The sequence below is a fragment of the Trichosurus vulpecula genome, chromosome 8, assembly GCF_011100635.1.
Source record: "Trichosurus vulpecula isolate mTriVul1 chromosome 8, mTriVul1.pri, whole genome shotgun sequence".
Lineage (NCBI taxonomy): Eukaryota > Metazoa > Chordata > Mammalia > Diprotodontia > Phalangeridae > Trichosurus > Trichosurus vulpecula.
In genome coordinates, this window is record NC_050580.1 from 89783233 (window position 1) to 89804575 (window position 21343).

Consider the following 21343-nt stretch of genomic DNA (forward strand, 5'->3'; position numbering starts at 1 on the left):
ACTATGGCCTGTGGAAAGCACTAAAGGAGTAGTGGGCCAAGAGGCACAGAGTTATTAAGTAAACACGCTATGATAAAGCAGGGTCTGGGCCTATATACAAACAAAAACAAACCAAGGCATTCATACACAACCACGAGCTGGGCCCAACATCTCAAGTCATAAAGTACTACATTTGCTGTAACGTACTCTCAGGGTCCCAAAGCCTTGGGTCAAGAGCTTTACTAGAGCAGGAACACCGGGCTCAGACAATCATGTACAGGGTGAAGTGGTCAGGCACTTGAGCTGCTCAACTGCAACTACGTGGTTTTGTACTTTAATGCAAGCCAGAGGAGCTAAGGAGTTGACTAAAGGTCAGGAGCTGATAAAGAGCTTTCAGTCTACCATCTTTAATAACAACACCAACAAAACCAACAATAACAGCTAACAATTACGTTGTTAGCTAGGTGGCATGGGCAGCTGGGGGGGCAGTGGATAGAATGCTGGGATTGGGATCGGGAAGACTCATCCTCTTGAGTTCAAATCTGGCCTCACACTTCTTAGCTGTGTGACCGTGGACAAGTCACTTCACCTTGTTTGCCTCAGTTTCCTCACCTGTAAAATGAGCTAAAGAAGGAAATGGTGAACCATTTCAGTATCTTTATCAAGAAAACCCCAAATGGGGTCATGGAGAGTCGGGTACAACTGAAATGACTCAACAACAACAAAATGATATAGAGTTTACTATGTGCCAAGCAATATCCTAAGTGCTTAACAATTATTAAATCATTTGCCTGTCACAACAATCCTGGACTATTATTATCCCCATTTGGCAGATGAGGAAACTGAGGCAAGCACAGGTTAAATGACTCACCTAGGGTCACACAGCTACTAACTATCTAAGGCTGGATTTGAACTTGGGCCCAGGGCTCTATACACTGTGCCACCAGCTGCCCTTTCAAGGCATATAGAGAATCGTTTATATTTTAAACTGTTATCTCTTAAACTAAAGGTTCAATGACAACAGAGACTCTCACTTCTTTAAACCCTGTACTTCCTACAGTGTTTACAACAGAACTCTGTGCCCAGTCGATGTTTATTTAATGTCCATAATAACGATAGCCAGCATTTCTATAGCACTTTAACGTTTTCAAAGCCTTTACAAATAGTATCTCATTTGACCCTCACAATGACCCAGGGAGGTAGGTGTTGAAACTGAGTCAGACAGAGGTTAACTGACTTCCTAGGGTTACACAGCTAGTAAGCATCAGGCTGGATTTGAACTCAGGTCTTCCTGACTCCAGGCCCTGCATCCTACCCTACTGTGCCACCTAGCTGCCCTGAAGAACCCAGGGTCACCTAGAAACAAGGATGAGACGACAGAGTGAATTCTACTGGAAGGGTTTTTTTTTTGGGTTGGTTTGCTTGAAATAAAACGATTTTCTTCTCAGAAAGCTCAAACTTTAACTTCTCGGTGTCAAACGCTCTAGAATCAAGTGAAGTGGTTCTGTGGAAGAGACTGGTTTTGGTTCATTATTTATTTCTTAGATTACTTTTATTCCTGCTGGCGATTAACACAGATACCCCTAATTTTTCATTAGCATGCTATTATTCTGACTGCAATAAGAGAAACACACTCAATCTACCATTTGCTCTTGATTCTTATGTTCTCATAACATTTAGAGCAAAGAACAGTAAATAGAAGCACAATAATGGATGTAACAATTAGAATGCAAAAGAACTTACAGGTAAATTGGAGCCGATCTTCTCCATATATTCTATTTCATAAGAGTTTCTATAATCCAGCTCTGCAAGAGGAACAAAGACTGATGTCAAGAATCATTGGAAAAAAAAAACAGTCTGCACTGTTAACTGGCCTGTACTCAAACAATGATCTGTATGGTGGGGACAAGTCTGCTTTTTAAAGAGTTTGACTTGCCCCACCAGTTTTAGCACTAGTGTCTTTATAATAATTGAAAGCACATAATAATGATTAACATATACATCCAGCTTCTTTGAAACTATAGTTACCTTTCCTTGATATGCTTAGAAATAGCACAATTGACCCTTCTAAGAAATCTCAGATATACCCCTATTTAAGGGTAGGCATGGAATTTTTTTGGAGGGGGGGAAGGCAGGACAATTGGGATTAAGTGACTTTCCCAAGGTCACACAGCTAGTAAGTGTGTCGAGTGTCTGAGGCCAAATCTGAACTCAGCTCCTCCTGACTCCAGGGTGGGTGCTCCACTCACTGTGCCACCTAGCTCCCCCAGCATGGAACTTTTACATCTAGATTTCTATAATTCCTTCAAGGCTTCCTCAAGTGATAAAATGGTAATTTGTGTCAATAGTAAAGACAAGAATTCCTTAATTGAGTGGAAAACATTGACCTTGTCTCTCCAGACTACCTTTTGTTCAATTTCAAATTTATCTGAAGCTAAGCTAAGAGATTTTAGGTATATGTCAGATTGCCAGAGTCCTAAACCAGATAATCATCTGTAATAGGAGACTTTGATTTTCCTTAGAGACATAAGGATTGATAAGGAAAATCCTAATCTTAGCTGGGGCCACTAGTCATCTTTTGTTAGTTGGGTATGGTGGCTTTGACTAAAGGTTTTCAGCTTGACTTTATCAGGGAGAAGTTTTAGCCACTATACCCTAGCTGAGATGGCTGTCCTGGCCCTAAAGGAACGAATGTACCATTGGGTACTATTAAAAAAAAGGACAGAGCAGCAACATGCCCAGCAGGCCCAGCAGAGACATCATGCCTAGAGAAGAGTAGCTCCAGAGATCCCAGCAGAGCAATTTACCCAAACAAGAGCAGGCAAAATGAGTTCAATAGAGCAGTGAGCCAAGTGAGGAGCAGACCCAGGAGCTCCTGTGAGGGAATATACCCAGCAGAGATCCCACACCTAGCAAGATACAGAAGCTGGCAAGAACATCACCAGCAGACATCAGAGTTCCTTCAGTAAAGGAAGTGTGAATTTCTCCTCTACATATATTCTTCTTTATTTGGACCTCTCACATGTGATTTCTATTTATAATCACTGTCTTCACTTGTGGCATATGTATTTACAGGAGACTATGCTAACAGAGAAATGTTCAATTGCGACTCTTTTTACTATCCAACTTCATTAAGTGTTTTTTCTTTGAACTAATTGTGTCCTCTGGCTGATGAGAGAAAAAGCAAAATATGCTGGTGGGGGCTTGTAAGCTATCAGTTTGAGTATATATAGAACTACTAAATGGAACCAGAGTAGTTATTTGGATATTCTACACGGGATTGCAGGTACTGTAATAATATTACTAATATCACATTTATGTAGCATTTTAACGTTTATAACAATTTCTTCATAACGGTCTTCGTAGGATAGGGAGTACAAATGTTATGATATTCATTTTGTAGGTGAGGAATGGAAGATCAAAGAGGTTAAGTGATATATACATAAAAGTAATCCACATAGTAAGCACTAGGGCTAGAACCTAGGTCTCCTGAGCCAACTTTTCTACCATACTACACTGTTTTATGACCTTAAATAGCATTTGAAACATTCCTAAAACTCATTAAATTGTCTTAGAGTTGACATCATTCATCTTTTTTTTGATGTCTACTCAATTTCCAACCCTTCCAAAATAATTTTTAATACAAAATTAACCAGACAGCAGAGAAGAATCCTCAAACATTTTCACCTGAGATGTACAATTACAACCTATGTCAACTTGCTGATCTGAATCATTTTTGTTTATGGACCCAGTCTAAAATCCTCAGCATCAACACTTCAGGGCAATTCCTCCTTTAATTTCCATTTATTAGTCCATGGGAATATAATTTTTAAAATAAAATACTACTTAATGTGATTTTTTGAACAAGATTTTCCTCTTGTGTGTTGTAAAGAGTCAATAAATTAGGATAGTAAAAGGTGTTGGCAGTTGTCAGAATCTATGTCAAATTACTTTTGCTTTAAGGAACCAGTTCTTCCTGAGAATAAAGATGATTTTATGTAATAATGAAATCTAAAAACAGCTTCCTTCTTCTTGTAGGCCTTAATCATTATTGATTTCTATTTCCTGGTGAGTCACTGAGTGAAAAAAGTAACAGAAAATTAGACTAGCTGGTGTCTACCTTCCTTTCTAGCCCAACTATGCTAAGATTCTATAATAAACACACACACATAATCTGGCCTAATGCATAAAGCACAGAACGTGAGCGCTCCCAATCTCATCATTTCTTTCAAGGTGGTGGGCAGAATAACTGAATCAGCTTGTGCCCATCCCCACGGTATTGTTAGTGTGACCCTGGAAATGAATGACCTTTAATTATTCAAAAGCAATAATCCAGCTCCTCTCACCACAGCTGAGAGCATGTATGCTAAATGTGGCCAAATAAAGAAAATAAAAGTATTTTTCAAGAGACTTCTCTTCCAGTTCCTCCCTTCTACCCAAGATGTAAATTTTATTCCTAGCCATTGGACCTTGAGACAAGTTTCAGATCTCCCATCTCATCTGGTCTATTTCTCCTGTACAACTGCCCAATTTCATCAGCTTCCTCCCCACCATGGGAGATGATATTTCAAAAATAGAGCATTTAAACTAATAATAATGTGCTGAATCAGCCTAATTTTATACATAAGCATCTATTCTAGTTATGATTGGGCTTTCCCAGGGACCTAAAGCATTCATGTATCTATGACTCATTTTAGAGAACTAGCTATCTTAGGTCTCCTACTTAAAATTTCAGAATAGTGATTCTATCCATGTCCAAAGAGCCTTGCACGCAGTAGTCTGAGGAGCTAAATGTTTGTTTAACGAATGAGCCAAGTTAAGACTCAAGCTGGAAAATGAAGCAGCCCTTCTATTTAGTACTGCTCTTTCCATGACCTTGAGGAAATATCTCAACTGACTCGATGTCCACGTCTTAGCGGCACTTCCCTCCCCTCCCCTCCATAATCATCAAAGAGAAGAGGGACCATGTCATAGCATGGATCAAGCCCAAGACAAAATTGAACAAGTACTATGAATTCTGGGGTTCTGAGGAACCTTAATCTGACTTCCTTCAGACACCAAAAATTCCTGTCTCATTTAAGGAATAATGCTGCTACTGTTAAATATGGATATGTCAATATAATTATGCATTCTTAAAGATGAGGAAAGGAAGAGGAGGGGAGAAGTCATTTCCAACAAGTCCCATCAGTTAATTCATCACAGGATTTTTGGTTAGCAAAATATTAACTCTGTAGCATTTGGGGGGTCCATGACTAAATCGCCCCTGTAGAACAACTGCAGAGTCATGGTGGAACCTTTACCACAGTTGGTTGTTGTCCTTCGTTCTCCAAGAGGACCAAAATGACATCATTATGTCAGAGTCAAGTTTCAGTGTGTTCAACTGTGGCTGATTGGACCAATACAAGGTTGGAATGTTCTACCACAGGTTGGGCACAAATAGTCTATGTGAACATTTGGGATGGATTCTCCAAATTTGCACATCTTTGTTTCTTTTGAGCTATTTCAATTCTGAATGCTCATAGAGCACAGCACCTTCTATGATGAGGGCATGCCATACTGAGCAGTCCTGTGCCAGTGACTCCCATGTCACACAATCAAGTCCAAAGTTCTTAAGAGAGACCTTGAGAGTGTCCTTGTATCGCTTCTTGTGGCCACCATGTGAGCCCTTGCCCTGTGTGAGTTCTCCATAAAATGGTCTTTTTGGTAAGTGTATGATGTACATTCGAACAACATGGCCAGCCCATAAGAAAGAGCCCAGCAGAGGACTTTTAGAAGAAACCTCCATGATGATTATCTTTCTTTTATCAAAAGACTTTTAGGATTTTTAGACAAAGGCTTGAGCTAGTGAAAAATTATCAGTTCTAATTTCTGGATGATTTAAGAATGGTGTTACATTAAAGAAGAGGAACAGAGTAGATCGGTATTTCCTAACTTCTGTTCTGCAGAATCCGCAGCAAATTTTCACCATTTTGGAAAACTTGTTAACCTTACTTTACGACTCTGAGAGTATGGATTTAGAATTAGAAGGACCTTGGAAGTCAACTAGTCCATCCCTTCATTTTACAGAGATGAAAACCGAGGCTCAGAGGGCTGAAGTGACTTGTACAAAGTCACACAGATAGCAAGTGGGAGAGCCAGTCTTCAAGCCAAGTCCTCAGACTCCAAATTTAGAACTCAAGAGAGTGTACTACATTCTCTTGAACTTGAAAAACAACTTTTTTCATGGGAGAACAGAGCTAGAGGAGACCTCATGGTGTAGCTAGTCCAACTCCTCTCGTTTTATAGATGACAGAGGTGAGACCTAGAGAGATTAAGTGATGACCCAAGGTCACATAGGGAGTAGGCAGCAGAGTCAAGAATTTAACCCAGGTCTTCTGATTCCCAAGCCAGTATTATTTCCACTGTATTAAATCTTCTTCTATCCCCTGGTTCCCAGTCCTTGCCCTCTGAGCTAATATGGGAAAAGCGGTGTGCTCCATAGTTGGGGTTGGGAAACACTGAAATGGATAAATCTCAAAGTCCTTTCTAGGTTTGGGATTTTAAGTGTTTCTGATCTTTGTTTAAAAAAAAGATTCAAAATACACATTTACAGGGTCTCATGAAATGTAAGTAGACCCCATGATCATATAAGGTTTTCCCTCAAAAAATCATTAGTATTCACTTGCTTGGCCCTGAACCTCTCCCTCTTTCCTTCCTCATTTCATTAGCTTCTGTGACTTGTAACTTCAGCACAGACTAAGGCACTCTAGAAATCCCTGATCATAGCACCAATATTCAAGCAGATACAAACTGATGATTAAATTACCAGTGCATGGTCACATACCCAGTGTTGCTGGGATATACCTGATTATATCCCCAAGTTCCATGAAGTCACCATTTCATCTTCTGCCTCCATACACTTATACAAGCTATCCTTCACCCCGGGATGCATTCCCTATTCACCTTTATCTCTTAAAATCATTAGTATACTTTGAGGCTCATCTCAGGTGTCACCTCCTACTCAAAGGTTTTCCTAATTCTTGCAGTTATTAGTGTTCCTCCCTGCTCTTTCCCTCTCTCCCCTGTTTCTTTCTCCTCTCCTCTCCTCTTTCTCTCTTCCCCTGGAAAGCAGGGTCTTCCATTTGTGTCTCTGTGTGTCCACCATCTAGCACAAGGCTTTGTACAGGGTAAGCATTTAATGAATGTTTGTTGAATTAAATTGATGTAAAATATGGAGGATGATCCAGTAGAGAGTTCTGGATTCAGTTTTATGCATCACTTTGGTGAAAACACATATAATATCCCAAAAGAAACCTACAATGGTCCAAGGCATCATTGGATCATAGAGTTAACACTAGAAGGCATTGAGCCCCTCATTTTCTAGATAAGGCAGAAAGCCTATAGAGGTAAAGTGGCTTGGCCTAGCAAATGGCAGGGCTGGGACATGAAGCAAGGTCCTCTGATTGCAAATCCAGTATCCTTTCCCTGTCCTATGATGTATCCTAAAGTTGTAATCATTTTCATCCAATCAGGCAGCAAATTATGACAGACTGCCAATTTATTCACCATGTATTAGCACTTCACAATCACATAAATAGACCACTTTCAACTACATTGACCAAAACAAACATTTACATATCGGGAGTGTTTTGTTTTTGCTTCTACTGCTAGAAATGAATAGTTGTCACATCAGTCACAGTGGGAGTGAATTTATTAAAATGTTGGGAGGTGAAGATGAGCTTCAGCAGTCACAGTTCAACAACCTCTTCATCTTTAACTCTACTATCCTATAAAATTCTGTTAGAAGGCTTTTCCCCCTCTTAAAAAAAGTACATGTGTTTGATTCCAGCTGATAAAACTCAAACGCAAAACACACACACACACACACACACACACATCAGGATTAGCTTGCAGATCTGCTAAAACCTGGTTGCAACAGCAGGAGAATGAGAATGATATTGAAATCCTTTTTTTCTATTTGTTTAAAGTTGTCTGAGGGATGAGAATGCTTAGCATATAGTGAACCCTAGGGAATAATTAACCAGCAGAAAACCTTCTAACACAACAGGTGCCATTGAAAATATCAAAATGGCCATGTATACCTGCGGACATGACAGTGTCCTTTGCTCCTGAGATTAAAAACCTTTCCTCTGCCCTGACATCTAACTCCATTAAGTGGCCAAGTACTCTCCATCTGCTAAAGATAACTAATCTACGGAATTGACAGTAAGCTCTCTCCTTCAGCTGTAGAGGAAGATGATGCTTTGTTGATGATATATTTCAAATGTCGATGTAGTAAATATGAGGAAGTCGGTTTCCTCTCAGCAACCACCTAAATAAAGAAGGGAAAGAAACTCCGTACTCTTATATGAAGTACCAGGCCAAATGAGAGCCCAAGGTGGCAAAATCTGGGGAATCTGCTCTTTGTCAAGCTCCATAAAGGCAGCTTTCAGAGATATTCACACAAGCACAGAAAAATGTGTTAAGTGACTCACAGAGGAAATTCTTTTGTATAATTCAGAGATTTCCCACAGTAAAAACCAAACTACCAAGGGGAAGCCCAGTTATTTAAGTAATCTCAAGAGGAAGCATTGTGTGATATAATTACTGTTATCTGGATTTTTTGGAACATCACACCACTCAGCACATAAGCATGGTATGGTCATTAGCATTTAATTAGAATCTTGGTACTCTTTCTATTATTAGCAAAAGAGTTGGAAGGAATGCCTTCAAATTGAATAAAAATTCAAGCTTCTGTATCACTGTATGGTTTAAACAGTACCTTCCTAACAATAATGCTCTCCTTTCTGGTACTAATTCCCTGATGGATTTTGAAATAATTTTCAAACTAAATGTTACTTTTGGGCAGTTCTTGTGTTAAAAACAATAATAAGAAGTTAAAACCATCATGGAAAGCACAGATGACCATATGAACTCAACAGCTTCTACTGTGCTCGAAGCTTAATGATGTTATGATCAAATGCTACATTTGTAAAGGACTTAGCACAGTGTCTAGCACATAGTAGGTGCCTAATAAAATGCTTGGTCCACTCTCTCTTAATGAAACCAGGGGTGGAAGAGTTAATTCACTAGTAAGGACTAGGGTAAAGCTTCTTTAAGAGTAATTAGTTCACATTTTAACAGATTTCTGACAGTCCTTCTTAAACTGGAATGACTGTGGCTTTGTCTTAGGGGACCGAATTCTGAGGGCACAAAATTTCACATGTGCATTCCCTTAGTAGCCTAAAAAGTCAATATAATAATTTATCCCCCTCACCCACTCAAATGAATTTGTCTTACTATTTCTTCTGCTATTTTTACATCATGAATTACAAAATTGATTTTTAGGATGCGATTCATGCAACCAGTGCAGGGTATCAAAATTGGTAGCTGCAGGTCTAGCTTTCTATAATGGATCACTACGGTCAAAGATTTCATCACTCCATAGACAGCCTACTAAGCTGGGCTAGGTTTCCAACAAAAGTCACAATCTATGTATTACTAGGACCATATTCAAATACTCTCCATCTTGGTAAGAGTTGGCAAAGCTTTCATTCTAATGACCTAGCCTTGGCCAACCAAAGGTCATCTTTATACTTTCATGAGGCATCAGGGTACGAATACTATTCTTAAAAAGAATAATAATGGCACCTTCAATTGGTAGAGCCCTTTTCACATATTTTATGTCATTTGATTTCTACCCCCATCCACCCAGACACACACATCTAAAAGCCTTTATTAAGTGCCTACTATGTGCCAGGCACGCTGCTAAATGCTGGAAAAAGATATGTGTATGTGTGTGTGTGTGTGTGTGTGTGTGTGTGTGTGTGTGTGTGTGTGTTTGGTCCTGAGCTGTGATTTCACTAATATAGAGAATTCTTCAAGTAGAAACTCCCTTCCTTGATAAAGATCAGCAACTCATGTATGTCTTAGAGAGTTATCTGGGCCACTGAGTTTAAGCAGCTTGACTATGGTCACACAGATAGTAGGAATCAGAGATAAGATTTAAACCCAGGTCTTCCTGGCTGGCCCTCTATACACTAGGCCATATCTCAAGATATGTATTACTATTCCTATTTTACAGATAAAGAAATTAGGTCTCAGAGAAATTAATTATGATACTTCCCCACAATCACACATAGTTATGTTTCCCAGTATGTAACTCTCCTGAATTCCAAAAATCTGTGCCTCCAACCAGATATGTAGAAATATTTTTTGATTCCCTTTGGCACACTTTGTGCTCATTCGAAATTCATTTGTGTTATAATCCACAGAATTAGGAAAGAAACCTGAAACCTAGGAATTGAAGAAGCTGGAAATTAAAGAAAATTAGAACAAGGGATTCCTTTTCCAAAGGACTTCCTCTGTCGTTATCAAGTATGTTTAGATTCATGCCTGATGAGGGTTTTTCATTGTGAAGTCTGACCAGGTAATTTCAACCTTCTGGGCTCACACACCTCAGCAGCCACGGGGGTCATTAGGAAAAGCCAGGAAGCTCAGCAACACTGCCACTCCTCTTTTAGGCTGAGCCCTTCACAATCACCAGCAGTGCATACAAAGAGCAGCAAAGCTCGTGTCAGTTGCTGGGCTCCACCAGCCATAGTGGAATGTAGCAGTTATAGCTTTAAGAAAAGCCACACATTATACCAAAGTGCAGCTTTTGTCTCCAGGGCTTGGAAAGGACATGCAAAATGGTGGCCCAAATTACCTGGCTTCTGATTTTCTTTATGGTCCTTCACTGCCTCTTGCTCTTTTGGAGCAAGTTTTTCCAGGTTTGGGTTGGGGTCCGAATGGCCATTAATTTGCTTACCCTCTGCGGGAGAATTGAATTTGGTCTCATTTACAAAAGTTGACAGGTCAGAGGGCTGAGGGTAATCTTGCTTGTCCGCATCTAGCTCCACCGTCATACAAGTCCATTTCTGATTGGTCACTGCTAGTTTTTCCTCATCTGTTGCATGGACCACAGTAGAGATCACTGGGGGTGTTTCTGGAGTAGGCAGTGGAGTGGGATCCTGTGAAATACAAATAATCACCATTTTTTTATTCATCCTATTTCCTAGTCAAGAATGCCCTTTCCATCCCAGAACTATGGGCTGAATCTCTCCATGATACATTAGCCAAATTTAAATTCTCAAATTCCTCTTCCTCAATTTTTTTCCCACTATTTTTTCAGAGTGTAAATCCTGGTTAAGGGTCACCATTTTGGTAAATAGAGCCCATATCATTGGAATTTGAAATAGCCAAGCTCTTCACTGTTGAGAAATACAGGAAAATTACTTAAGGACATTATACAACTTTGAAAGTAACTTTCCTAGCTTTGTGGAGGTAGAATTTGCTTGTTTCCATTACCCACAGGAAAACCCAAATAATGCTTTAACAAATTAGACACTTTTAAGACATCAGCTTCCCCTGTTATTGCTAAAAGCAAACACAAAAATACAATGGTATCAGTTGGAGGATAATAGCTTTAGAGCTGAAAGGGACCTTCTAATCTAGCTCCCTTATTTGACAGATAAGAAAATGGAGGCTGAGAAAGGCGAAGTGATCTGCCCAGGGTCCAATCTGTAGCAAGCAGAAAGGGTAGGATTCAAACTCAGCTCCTCTGACTCTGAATCCAGGGCTCTCTCCATTATACCACTTGATGCCTTAGAGAGTCAAAGGGATTTATGTTCCTTGAGAGTATGATACACAGAAGGTAGAAACTCAATCTAAAATGTCAGAAAATGAGCTACATTCCCACATTTCTTTAAGAAGTTACTTTTTTGTCCTCCCATCAAAGTACCATTATGCAAAAGAATATGTGGTTATCTGTACAACTAATGTCTTCCTAGAGATTCTCCTAAGCAATCTTAAGCAGAGGAGTCAGACACACAGTGCTTCCCCAACCAGATTAAAACTTAATCGGGAAAAGTCTAACAAGATACATTAAAATATGGTATGATATAGGTAATGTTAATTTGTGGTTTTCTAAGTCAATATTGGGGGCCTGCAGGAATCTGTTTCTACTTAAGTTTGACACCACTAGTTTAAAAGTTTCCTTCTCTTTCTATAGATCATTATAATTCATATTTTCACTGTACATTCCTTTGTCTAGTCTGATCTTCACAACTGAGAGATTTTCAAGTATTTCAAAGACTAACTGGTCAGAATAGAATACAGTAAAATAGACTGAACCTCTTCCTCCAGAGACCCAACTAAAATTTTCTGGAACTATCTGTTTATTCCCCCAAAGACTGATCTTTCATAATTAGAATGGACCTAAGTAAAGTAAAGGGATGAGACATAAATAGAAATTGTTGCAATGTGAACTAGAATAAAGTAAGTGGAGGTCAAAGAGGAAGAGGCAAGAAAGGGACAGGGACATAAGGACCCTTTCCAGCTGGGAAATCTTGAAGGCATCCCCAGTTACTAATTGTTAATAGCTTATACATCTGACCTGGGCAATGAAAGGAGGGAAAGATTTCAACAGTCAGAAATGTGGAGGGAGTCTGGCCCAGGGTATAGGTAAAATACTCAAATGCAAAGAGGCCAGAGAAGGTAGGGAAAAATTAGAAAATGATTAGGAGTCCATAAAGGGGAGTAGTGAAGGCCATGAATGTCAGAGTCAGGGTTTATATTATAGCCTGTGTGCAGTAGATAGCCAGAGAAGGTTTCTGAATAGGAGGGTGATGGAGTTGTGGATTATGAAGACAACACTGGCAGGGTTATATTATAGCCTGTGTGCAGTAGTGCTTAGAAAGATTCTGATAGGAGGGTGATGGAGTTGGGATTATGAAGATAACACTGGCAGTGATGAAGGATGTACTGGAAAAGAGAGAGATGGAAGGTGGGGAGAGCAATCAGGAGATTGTTAAAATAGTCCAGAAAAGAAGTAGGTGATTAGGGCTTAAATGAGAGTGAAGGCAGCAGAACTGTCAATCAGGGGATGGAGGGGAAAGATGTTATATAGGATGAATCCATAGGGCATGGCAACTAACTGGCAAAGAAGCAAATTTCAGCTCAATATAAAGAAAACCTCCCTGATGATGAAAAATTATCCAGAGGCCAGGAGTGGGCAGCCCTCTTGTTGGAAGTGTATAACAAGCAAAGGCTTCACGACCATGTGTCAGGATCATGGCAGAGGAGTAACTATGCAGGAATGGGTCATACTAGATGGTCTCTGAGGTCCTTTCCATCACTGAGACTCTGTGAGTCTGTCACTGAGAAATGCCTCAAAGCAAGCAGAGTCACGCAATATCAATCCTGATACCCTATATGTGCCTTGCACATTGCACAGTTTTTACAAAGCACTTGCACATCTATTATTTTATTTGAACCTCGCAACAACTCTGTGAAATACACAGAGAAGAGAGCATCACTTTGTTTTACAGTTAGAGAAACTGAGGCCCAGAGGTGTCAGAGATAGGAAGAGAAACCCAGGTCTTCCTCCATGCTGCCTCCCACCCCACCTCCACCCCCACCCCCACCTAAAACCGATCCATACCAAGTAGAAATTTTATACGAGACTGGCAGTAAGGGGTTAAAAATACTCATTTCAGATCTTCCCCCTATCAGCAATAAAATTATAAATAAAAGAAAAACATTATATACCTGTGAAGGTGGATCAGACAGAGGAGACCGTTTTGGCGACTTTTTCACCCTAAATGTATCACTGGAAACAAAATTTAAAATGTAAACACAACAAACAGAGGCACCGAGAACCCGTCGCATCGCGATACAAAGCGGACTACAACCGCCATTCCTGCTAGCCCATACTGCTCCATACTCCCATGTGCACCACACCAGCATTACTGAAATAGATCCCTCCTGAAAATAAATTGTGCTTTTAGTAACTACTCCTAATTTGGTCCCAAGGAAAACGAACATAGAGCTGCATCAGTAACAAAAGGATGCCATTTTGGAGAAGGGATCCAGAAAGTGAAGCTGATTTAGGCTAGACTTGGGTCATGCTTCCAAAAAGCCAATCTTTTAGCCAATTAATATAGTTGCCTTATAAAAGAACATCAGACCAAGGGAAGGGAGGATTGATGGGCTCACCATCTTACTTTTAAAACATGCTACCTTTAGTGGATGCGCCATTATGGACTTCTCAAGTATTACCTTGCTTGACTTCGCCATGTACCTACAAAGCAGGTGTTATGTATTCCTTTTATAGTTGGTCGGCTGGGGTAGAGCTCACAACCAGATTGCCAGAGAGCAGCAGCAGCTGGTCACAAAACTGGAAGCGAGGGCTAGTAAGTACTTATAAAGAATGTTTAGAGCATCTCCTTATCGGAAGAACTATTTCACTCTATTTATCTATCCATCTATCCATCCACATGTACATATATATGTTTATGCAGAAACGTAGGTACATCTAAATGTACATTTATATATGTAATCTCATTTCTCTCAGAGGGAATAAGTGAGAAGCCAGGGGTGTGCTAGAGCCTGATCATATCAGCTTGTGAGAAGCAATTTTCAGTGTGAGCATTTACACCTTGGAAATTGGTAAACTCTACAAATCAAGGTTTGATTTATTATTTTATTGATTGTCTTAACTTAATAAAGTAACAGAGAAAATGTTAACGATCCAGATAAAACTTAAAAGTGTGCCATGCTTACATTTATTGATTTATTCTTTTGGAGAGCTAATTGTCAAGCATTTATCAGCACACCACTGACCTTGACAAAAGGTGACACAAGATGAACTAGATGACTTCTCGATCCTGTAAAGATCTACGCATGACAATAGGGTAGTTTTAGATTCTGGACTTCCTATCGATTCAACTTACTGAGAATCTACAAGTGTGCAAGGCACCCATGCACCAAACACCTGCTATAAGACCAGTACTGTGTAAGTTAGGAGGAGGGAGAGCCAAAAATGACATCTCTCAGAGTATTGGGAGATGGCTAGAGATAAGGAAAGAATCCAGGAAGTAGAGAATAATACATTAATACAAAATCGCTTGGGTAACGAGGTCAGGCCATTTTTAAGTAAGTAGAGGGTCAGTTTTCATATTCTGTGACACAGCCTTAAGAAACATTGTTATATACACACCTAAGTGTCAGACTGTGATTACACGAGGGAAGTGATTGCTCTGTTCATCCTAATCCCTTTTTAACTCACCCCCCCTTTTCTTAGGTGTGACTTCTGGCAATCAAGTTCTTCACTTTCTTTCAACCAAAATATCCCAACAATGGCATTGTTATATTAAAAATAAGAAACTAGAGCAACAGCGCTTTCCCTGAGAGCAGTCAAAAGAAAGATCTGCATATATATTTTTCAGGGATATAAATATACCTATTATATATGCATATTCTTTATATCTTAGAAGTGTTTCTGAAGGATTAGCAGAAGTCCCTTTAGCATAAGAGAACCAGATAAAGCAAGCATCCTCCCCCAGGGCTTTGCATGGGGATTGCAAGATATTTGCTTAAGATCATGCTGGTTTTCATTATTAAGGAAGGGAAGGAAGAGAAGCTGCCTCCCTCTTCTCCACACCTGAGCTGTTTGATAGAGCTCTGTGGGCCAGGGCATAGCAGCAACAGCTGAGAATCGGTCATCTCCGCTTTTATCAAAGCCTAGTGTGACCGTGCATGGATGCCAAAGATGCATTCCAACTGACAGCCTGTCAGTGTCTTCAAAAACAAGGAGGGGAATGTATGAAGGGCTGTGGATTGCTCTAACATCCGTGCACACCATATTTAGAAAGAAAGAAGAAAAAAAAGATTTCTGGCCTGAGGGCTCAGCACCTTCTGGCACTGTGAATTTTGTATCAGTTTGAAATTACTAAAACATTTCAACTCTGTCCATTAGCAAGAACAAACCCTACCCATGGCTATGAACCCAAATCTATGGATTCAAATTTTGGTGGATAGTGGTAAATTGAGCCACGGTGTTATCCAAAGCAATCTTTCACCCATCCAATTGATAATGAAAGGGAAAAAAATGCAAAGAAAAAAATAAGAGTGAAGGTTCACATGATGACATCAAATATGGGGAGAAAAAAGTTTCACTCCCAAGAAGCAGGCAAGCAATGTCACTTGTGCTAATCACGACAAATGAAAAAATGACTCCCACTAATGTGAAGCCCCATGCCCCATAATTCCCCATCATGCCATAGAAATATGTATGGAGCAGCCATGAATTGTAAACAAGGAGAGCACAGAAGCCAGAAACAAATGGGGATGAGAGATGGGGGTGAAGAGAGGAAGCCCTTTTTAGCATAAGAATCTGATTCCATTAAGTTTACTTACAACAGAGAACATACAGACATCACATCTTCTACCATCCTAAGACAAAAAAGACAAAGAAAAAGAGAGACAGACAGAAGGAACTGACAAAAAAGATAAATCTGCAGACAACTGGTTATTAACGTGTTAGGGAAAAAAATCACCATCCACTGTAGAGACCGCTGGAAAAACTACAACATTCAAGGTTGTGGGAGGAGGGGGGCTTCTCTGGGAAGGTCTTGATTTAAGCCTTCTGGTATTTCTCCGCAGATCTTTAGGGCATTTCCCAAGCCATAGAGAGAGTGTGTGCATACAGGAAATGATACTCAGGAGGTAGGAGTGAGAAACTGCTTAGAATAGTTCCATCTTGTTTTAGCCTGCTTTTTTTTTTGGCCTCTTGTGGTAGCTTCAATGCCTGGCACATAGTAGATGCTTAATAATGCATGTTGGCTGGACTTGTTGACTTGGCAACACATGCCCACAAGCTCTCAAGGAGATCAGTAGTGGGAATGGGATAATAAGATGATGCACAAATAAGTTTTCTTTTAGCTTATGTCAGTTCCATGGATCCCTTATCCTTTCCTCTCCTCGCCAAAAATGCTCCCTTCCCCCAAAAGAAATGAAGAGCATCAGGGTCAGGCATTTCAAATGACAAGAACATGCCTTCCTTCCATTTGCAGCTTGGGGCACAAAGACTCCTGCCAGGGGTTCTGAGTAATTCTCTAAAAAAAGGCGTGTTTGGGTAAACAGAGATAGGAAACATCATAATCTGTTTCCCAGCTTGTCTGATCCTGCTCTACTGCCGAAGGCGATCTCAAGGCTGTCTCCTCTTAGATCTAAATACAGTCCTCCTGAGACCTTCTGAGTCCCTCTCCAGTGTTAAATCCTGGGCATGGCTCAGACCGCAAGCTGAGCAGGCTAAGTGGGCAGATAGAGGCCAGCAGCTGTCCTTTGTTCTGTGGCTGCGCAGTGTGATGACTGGACACAGAAGAATTGTGAAATCTGCAAAGGTTCCAGGCCTGAAACCCCACTGGAGGAGAGGTTCAAGGCTGCTAAGCAGACAACAGCATTAGATGTACATTCAATACCTTTACTAAGGTGCCAGCTGGCCTCTGATTCTGGAATACATGTCACAGGAGTTACCCATGAATTCCTCTTAGGGGGAGTGATTAAAAATGAGCCCATGATTTCCAGGATCATGGATATAGTGATAGAAGGGACCTTAGAGGCCATTGAGTATAACCCCCCTCCCATTTTATAGGTGAGGAAACTGAGGTACAGAAATGTGACTTGCCTGAGGTCACGCTGCTAGGCAGTTAGGTGGCACAGGCTGACTTGGAGTCAGGAAGACTTGACATCAAATCTGGACTCAGTCACTAGCTGTAAGTGGGCAAATCACTTAACCTATATATGCCTCAGTTTCCTCATCTGTAAACTGGGGATAACAACACCTAACCCCCAGGATTGTTGTGAGGATAAAATTAGGTAATACTTATAAAACACTTCGCAAACCTTAAAGCAGTGTGTGTAAAGTCTTAGCTAAGTAGCTGTAGCTGTAGTAGTGGTAGTAACAGTATTAGTGGTAGAAGTAGTAGTAGTAGTAGTGGTGGTAGTAGTAGTGGTAGTGGTGGTAGTGGTGATGGCAGTATTATTATTATTCCTACTACCACCACCACCACCAACAGTACCACTACCACTACTACTAGTCCTACTACTACCTGAGATAGTATCTGAACCCAGGTTTCCCTGACTCCCAATCTATTCACTACACAATAAGCAATGTCTCTACCAATGCAGGACCAACCCCTCTCTATAACTTGTAGTCTTACAGAGTTGCCTAGAGAGCTCACCATATTCAACATAAATCTAAATTTAAAAGTTCATAATCTCTAGTAGTTATTTTTAATAGTCTGACAGAATTTGGCCAAGATTGTTCCTTCCTTTAAAGTTTCATTTGTTCTACTTGGGCAACTGGAGTTTTGAATTTTTGATTGCAAAGGACTTTAGGGTAAGAAGGTGTCAAGGTGCTAGTCCTAGAAATCCAAGGGGCAATAGTGAATTTTTTAGAGAGTGAATTAAGTTTAACAGCTGGGTCCATAACAGAGATGGTGCCTTGGCTTCTCCTCAGAGAAAAACCACTGCAAAAAAAAATGTTACTAGCATTTTACAGATAATGAATATGTCTGGGCATCCTGGACACTAAACCACTCCAGGAAACAAATTTATACATGGAATGGCTAAGAGGGCGCATAGGTAAAGGTGATAAAGTTTTTCTCTCAGAACCTACTGCAGAGAGAAATTGTTTCGTTTCTAAAGGATTCAGTGTTTGTCTTACGTAAAGACATCACCTATCATACAAATGAGGGTGAGGACCCTAGCCAAAAATAAAAAAAATCTTAAAAACACCAACTTATTAAGACAAAAGCTCAGGGATCCAACCTTTAAGGAATCTCTTGATGGTAGTTCTTAGATGTGCATCCTTTACGTGATTGGGAAAGTGCCATGACAATTGCTGCAAAGAACAGGACAAGATATTCTCCCTGTCCAATGTCATTTCTATAATGATTGGTGGTCAGGCCAAAAGCCTTCATAAATGTATCCAGGCACCAAGATGAGAATCACTCTACTACCCGCTACCCGCTCCAAAATCCTGATCCAACTCTACCCTTGAACTTACGTCTTTAGCGGCGTCTTTTTTTTCTTTGCAGGTTTGTTTAGGTTGTCTCCATCCACTCCATTTGTTTCAACAGCATTGGCTGGGATCTCAAAAGAAGCTGGGGACTTAGAAGGTGAGCTAGAGATCTTAGAAGATGTCTTAAAAGGGTCAATAGAATCATCGCAGATGTCGGCATCAAAGTTGTATGTCTGTTGGGGCAGTTTGGGAGACTCTTGTATTTTTGTAGTGGAAGAAAAGGGGTTAAAGTTGGGATCATCCCATTTATCTATATCAAAGGTATAGGAACCTTTGGAGATAGGGATTTCATTAGGGTCAACAGGGGACTTAGTGGGTGAGGCAGGAGCATTATCAAGTTTTTCCACCGTCTTTTTAGTCTTTGGCCTCCTTAGTGGCATCTTGGCAACTGGCTTTTTACCTATCTTTTTGGGAGGAGGGGGGTTTTCTAGTTGGTCGTCCCAACTGCCTTTATCTTCAGAATAGTCAAACTCCAGCCTTACAGAGAGCCCTTTGGCTGGGGAGTTCTCCTGCCCTCCAGTGTCAGATGGGGTCACCTCCACGGCCTCTGGGGCTGTGGCCAGAGGCAATGTCTTTTTCCCAATCGGGGGTGAGTTCTGTACTTTGCTGCTGCCTGTATTGGGTGGAATATCCCCTTCTGCACTATCAGGGTCCAGGGGATAGGATGCTTTGGATCCAGCAGTAGTCTCCAGTGGGCCCTCCTCTGACAGCTCTGGTCCTGAACCTTCTATCTTACCCAATTCAGTTTTTGTTTCAGATACTGGGTTTTCCTCACTGATAACAGGACTCTCTTCCACAGGGTCTTGTTGCGCTTCTTTTACCAGTGGTGTTTCTGTGGGTTTTTTGGTGGTCTGTTTCTTTTTTAAGGAAGGGGGCCTGGGTTTTTTAGTTCTCTTAAGGGTACTAGAAGCACTGGTTGTACCCGTGCTGTATGCATCAGTTGCTACTGCCCCTGCCTCGTTATTCTCCTGAGAGGGACCACCAGCACCATCAAAGTCACTAGCTTGCAAACTGAGAGATCGGGATAAGGTAGATTTGGAGACTGGGACAGAATCTGTCGATTTTCTCCGGACATTCACTTTGGAGTCCCGATTCTTGGCATCTGAGGAGCTAGGTTCCAAGGTCTGTAAAGTATCTACCACCTCGATGTTATCGAAGTCTAAGTTGTACGTCCCACTGCTGGCTATTGGTTTGTCTTCGTCAAAGACGGTGGAGAAAGAATGTGATGGAGGACGGAAAGGGCTTCCTTCCACTGATTCACTATGCGGCACATCTGCGATGGAGACGGTCTCAGAACACAGCCCTATGGGAACAGAGACAAATAGGTCACATTTAAGGAGATGTTCAACATTGACTTCTCCTTTCCCTCAGTCAGAGTTCTAAGTTTTCAGAGCTAGTAAGGAAATTCCAAAGCAATAGCATCAGCTAAAAGGGGGGTACAGCTCTTTTCAGGGGCTCACTGGATGCCTACCGGGTTGGCCTCCAAGATCTTGAGATTCCATTTTTCCAAATTAATAAATGAACAATTTTAAGCAAGTTCTAAAGAGAAGAAACAATGAATTGCCCCCCCAAGAAACTACTGAATTTGTGTCTAGCAATCTGAAAAAGTATATTTTTCTAGTTCAGATATCCCATAGCTGTATACCTAGTCATAAGAGAGAAGAGATTATATTGGGGTTTCCACACTAAAAAAATGGATCAAGTAATTTCTAAACAGTAAGCTAGAGCCCAAGGAGTCCTGAGAGGCTTCTATCTGCAGCCATGTGAACCTCTCTTTGAAATTGGGGGTACTTAATGTACCTACAATTAGCCCCAGGAACACGTAATATGGATTAATTTTTTTCTAAATTGGAGCATGATGACCTCCACTTTAGTAATGTTTCCCAGGAACTACTGAAATATTGTAATGACCTTAATTTTTAATGGGAGAATCTTATTATTCGGTTTACTATCACATAGCTTAAGATGCCGAGAGACAAAATCTTGTCCTCTAAAATATAATTGTATATAAAAATGACCTTCTCTAACCTCCTTATAATATACACATTGGTCCTCTCTTCCCATATCACCATGTTAAAGTGTTTTCCCCATACTAAAAATTCAATTTATACAAGTACTAACCTTAGAGAAATCTCTAATTTTCTTTATTTAGGGAAAGAGACAAGTTTGAAATCAACACCAAAAAAATTTGTAGACTCACTGTTCTTTGCCAATGCATACCCATTTGGGGTAAAAGTGATATTGTATACTAAAAGGGGGGAATCTCTATATTTTTCCGTATCATCTTGGGAAAATCTCCTAGTTTAGTCCTTTCAAAGAATAATTTAATAGGAGGGCCACAAGGTTGGTGTGGGAAAGAAGGGAAGCAAGGGAATAGGCTATGGAAATGACAGACCGAGAATTAACATGCTTTAGCTCTATCATGAAATATCAGGAAAGCTGTATTCTTTTATACACATACATAACATAACCTGAAGC

General features: G+C 40.4%; 1 protein-coding gene across 8 annotated transcripts in view; it reads right to left on the minus strand.

Annotated features, from left to right (window-relative positions):
- Positions 1–21343, minus strand: part of TACC2 (transforming acidic coiled-coil containing protein 2) — a 311227-nt gene that overhangs the window by 35382 nt on the left and 254502 nt on the right. For 5 of the 8 annotated variants that reach the window (XM_036734240.1, XM_036734242.1, XM_036734238.1 and 2 more), the window contains 4 exons: positions 18851–20168; positions 13549–13609; positions 10667–10970; positions 1723–1784 (listed from right to left, as the gene is read on the minus strand). In XM_036734240.1, coding sequence (XP_036590135.1) covers positions 1723–1784; positions 10667–10970; positions 13549–13609; positions 18851–20168 — 1745 coding nt within the window. The remainder of the gene's footprint in view (positions 1–1722; positions 1785–10666; positions 10971–13548; positions 13610–18850; positions 20169–21343) is intronic. The other 3 variants (XM_036734243.1, XM_036734241.1, XM_036734239.1) reach the window with 1 other exon arrangement.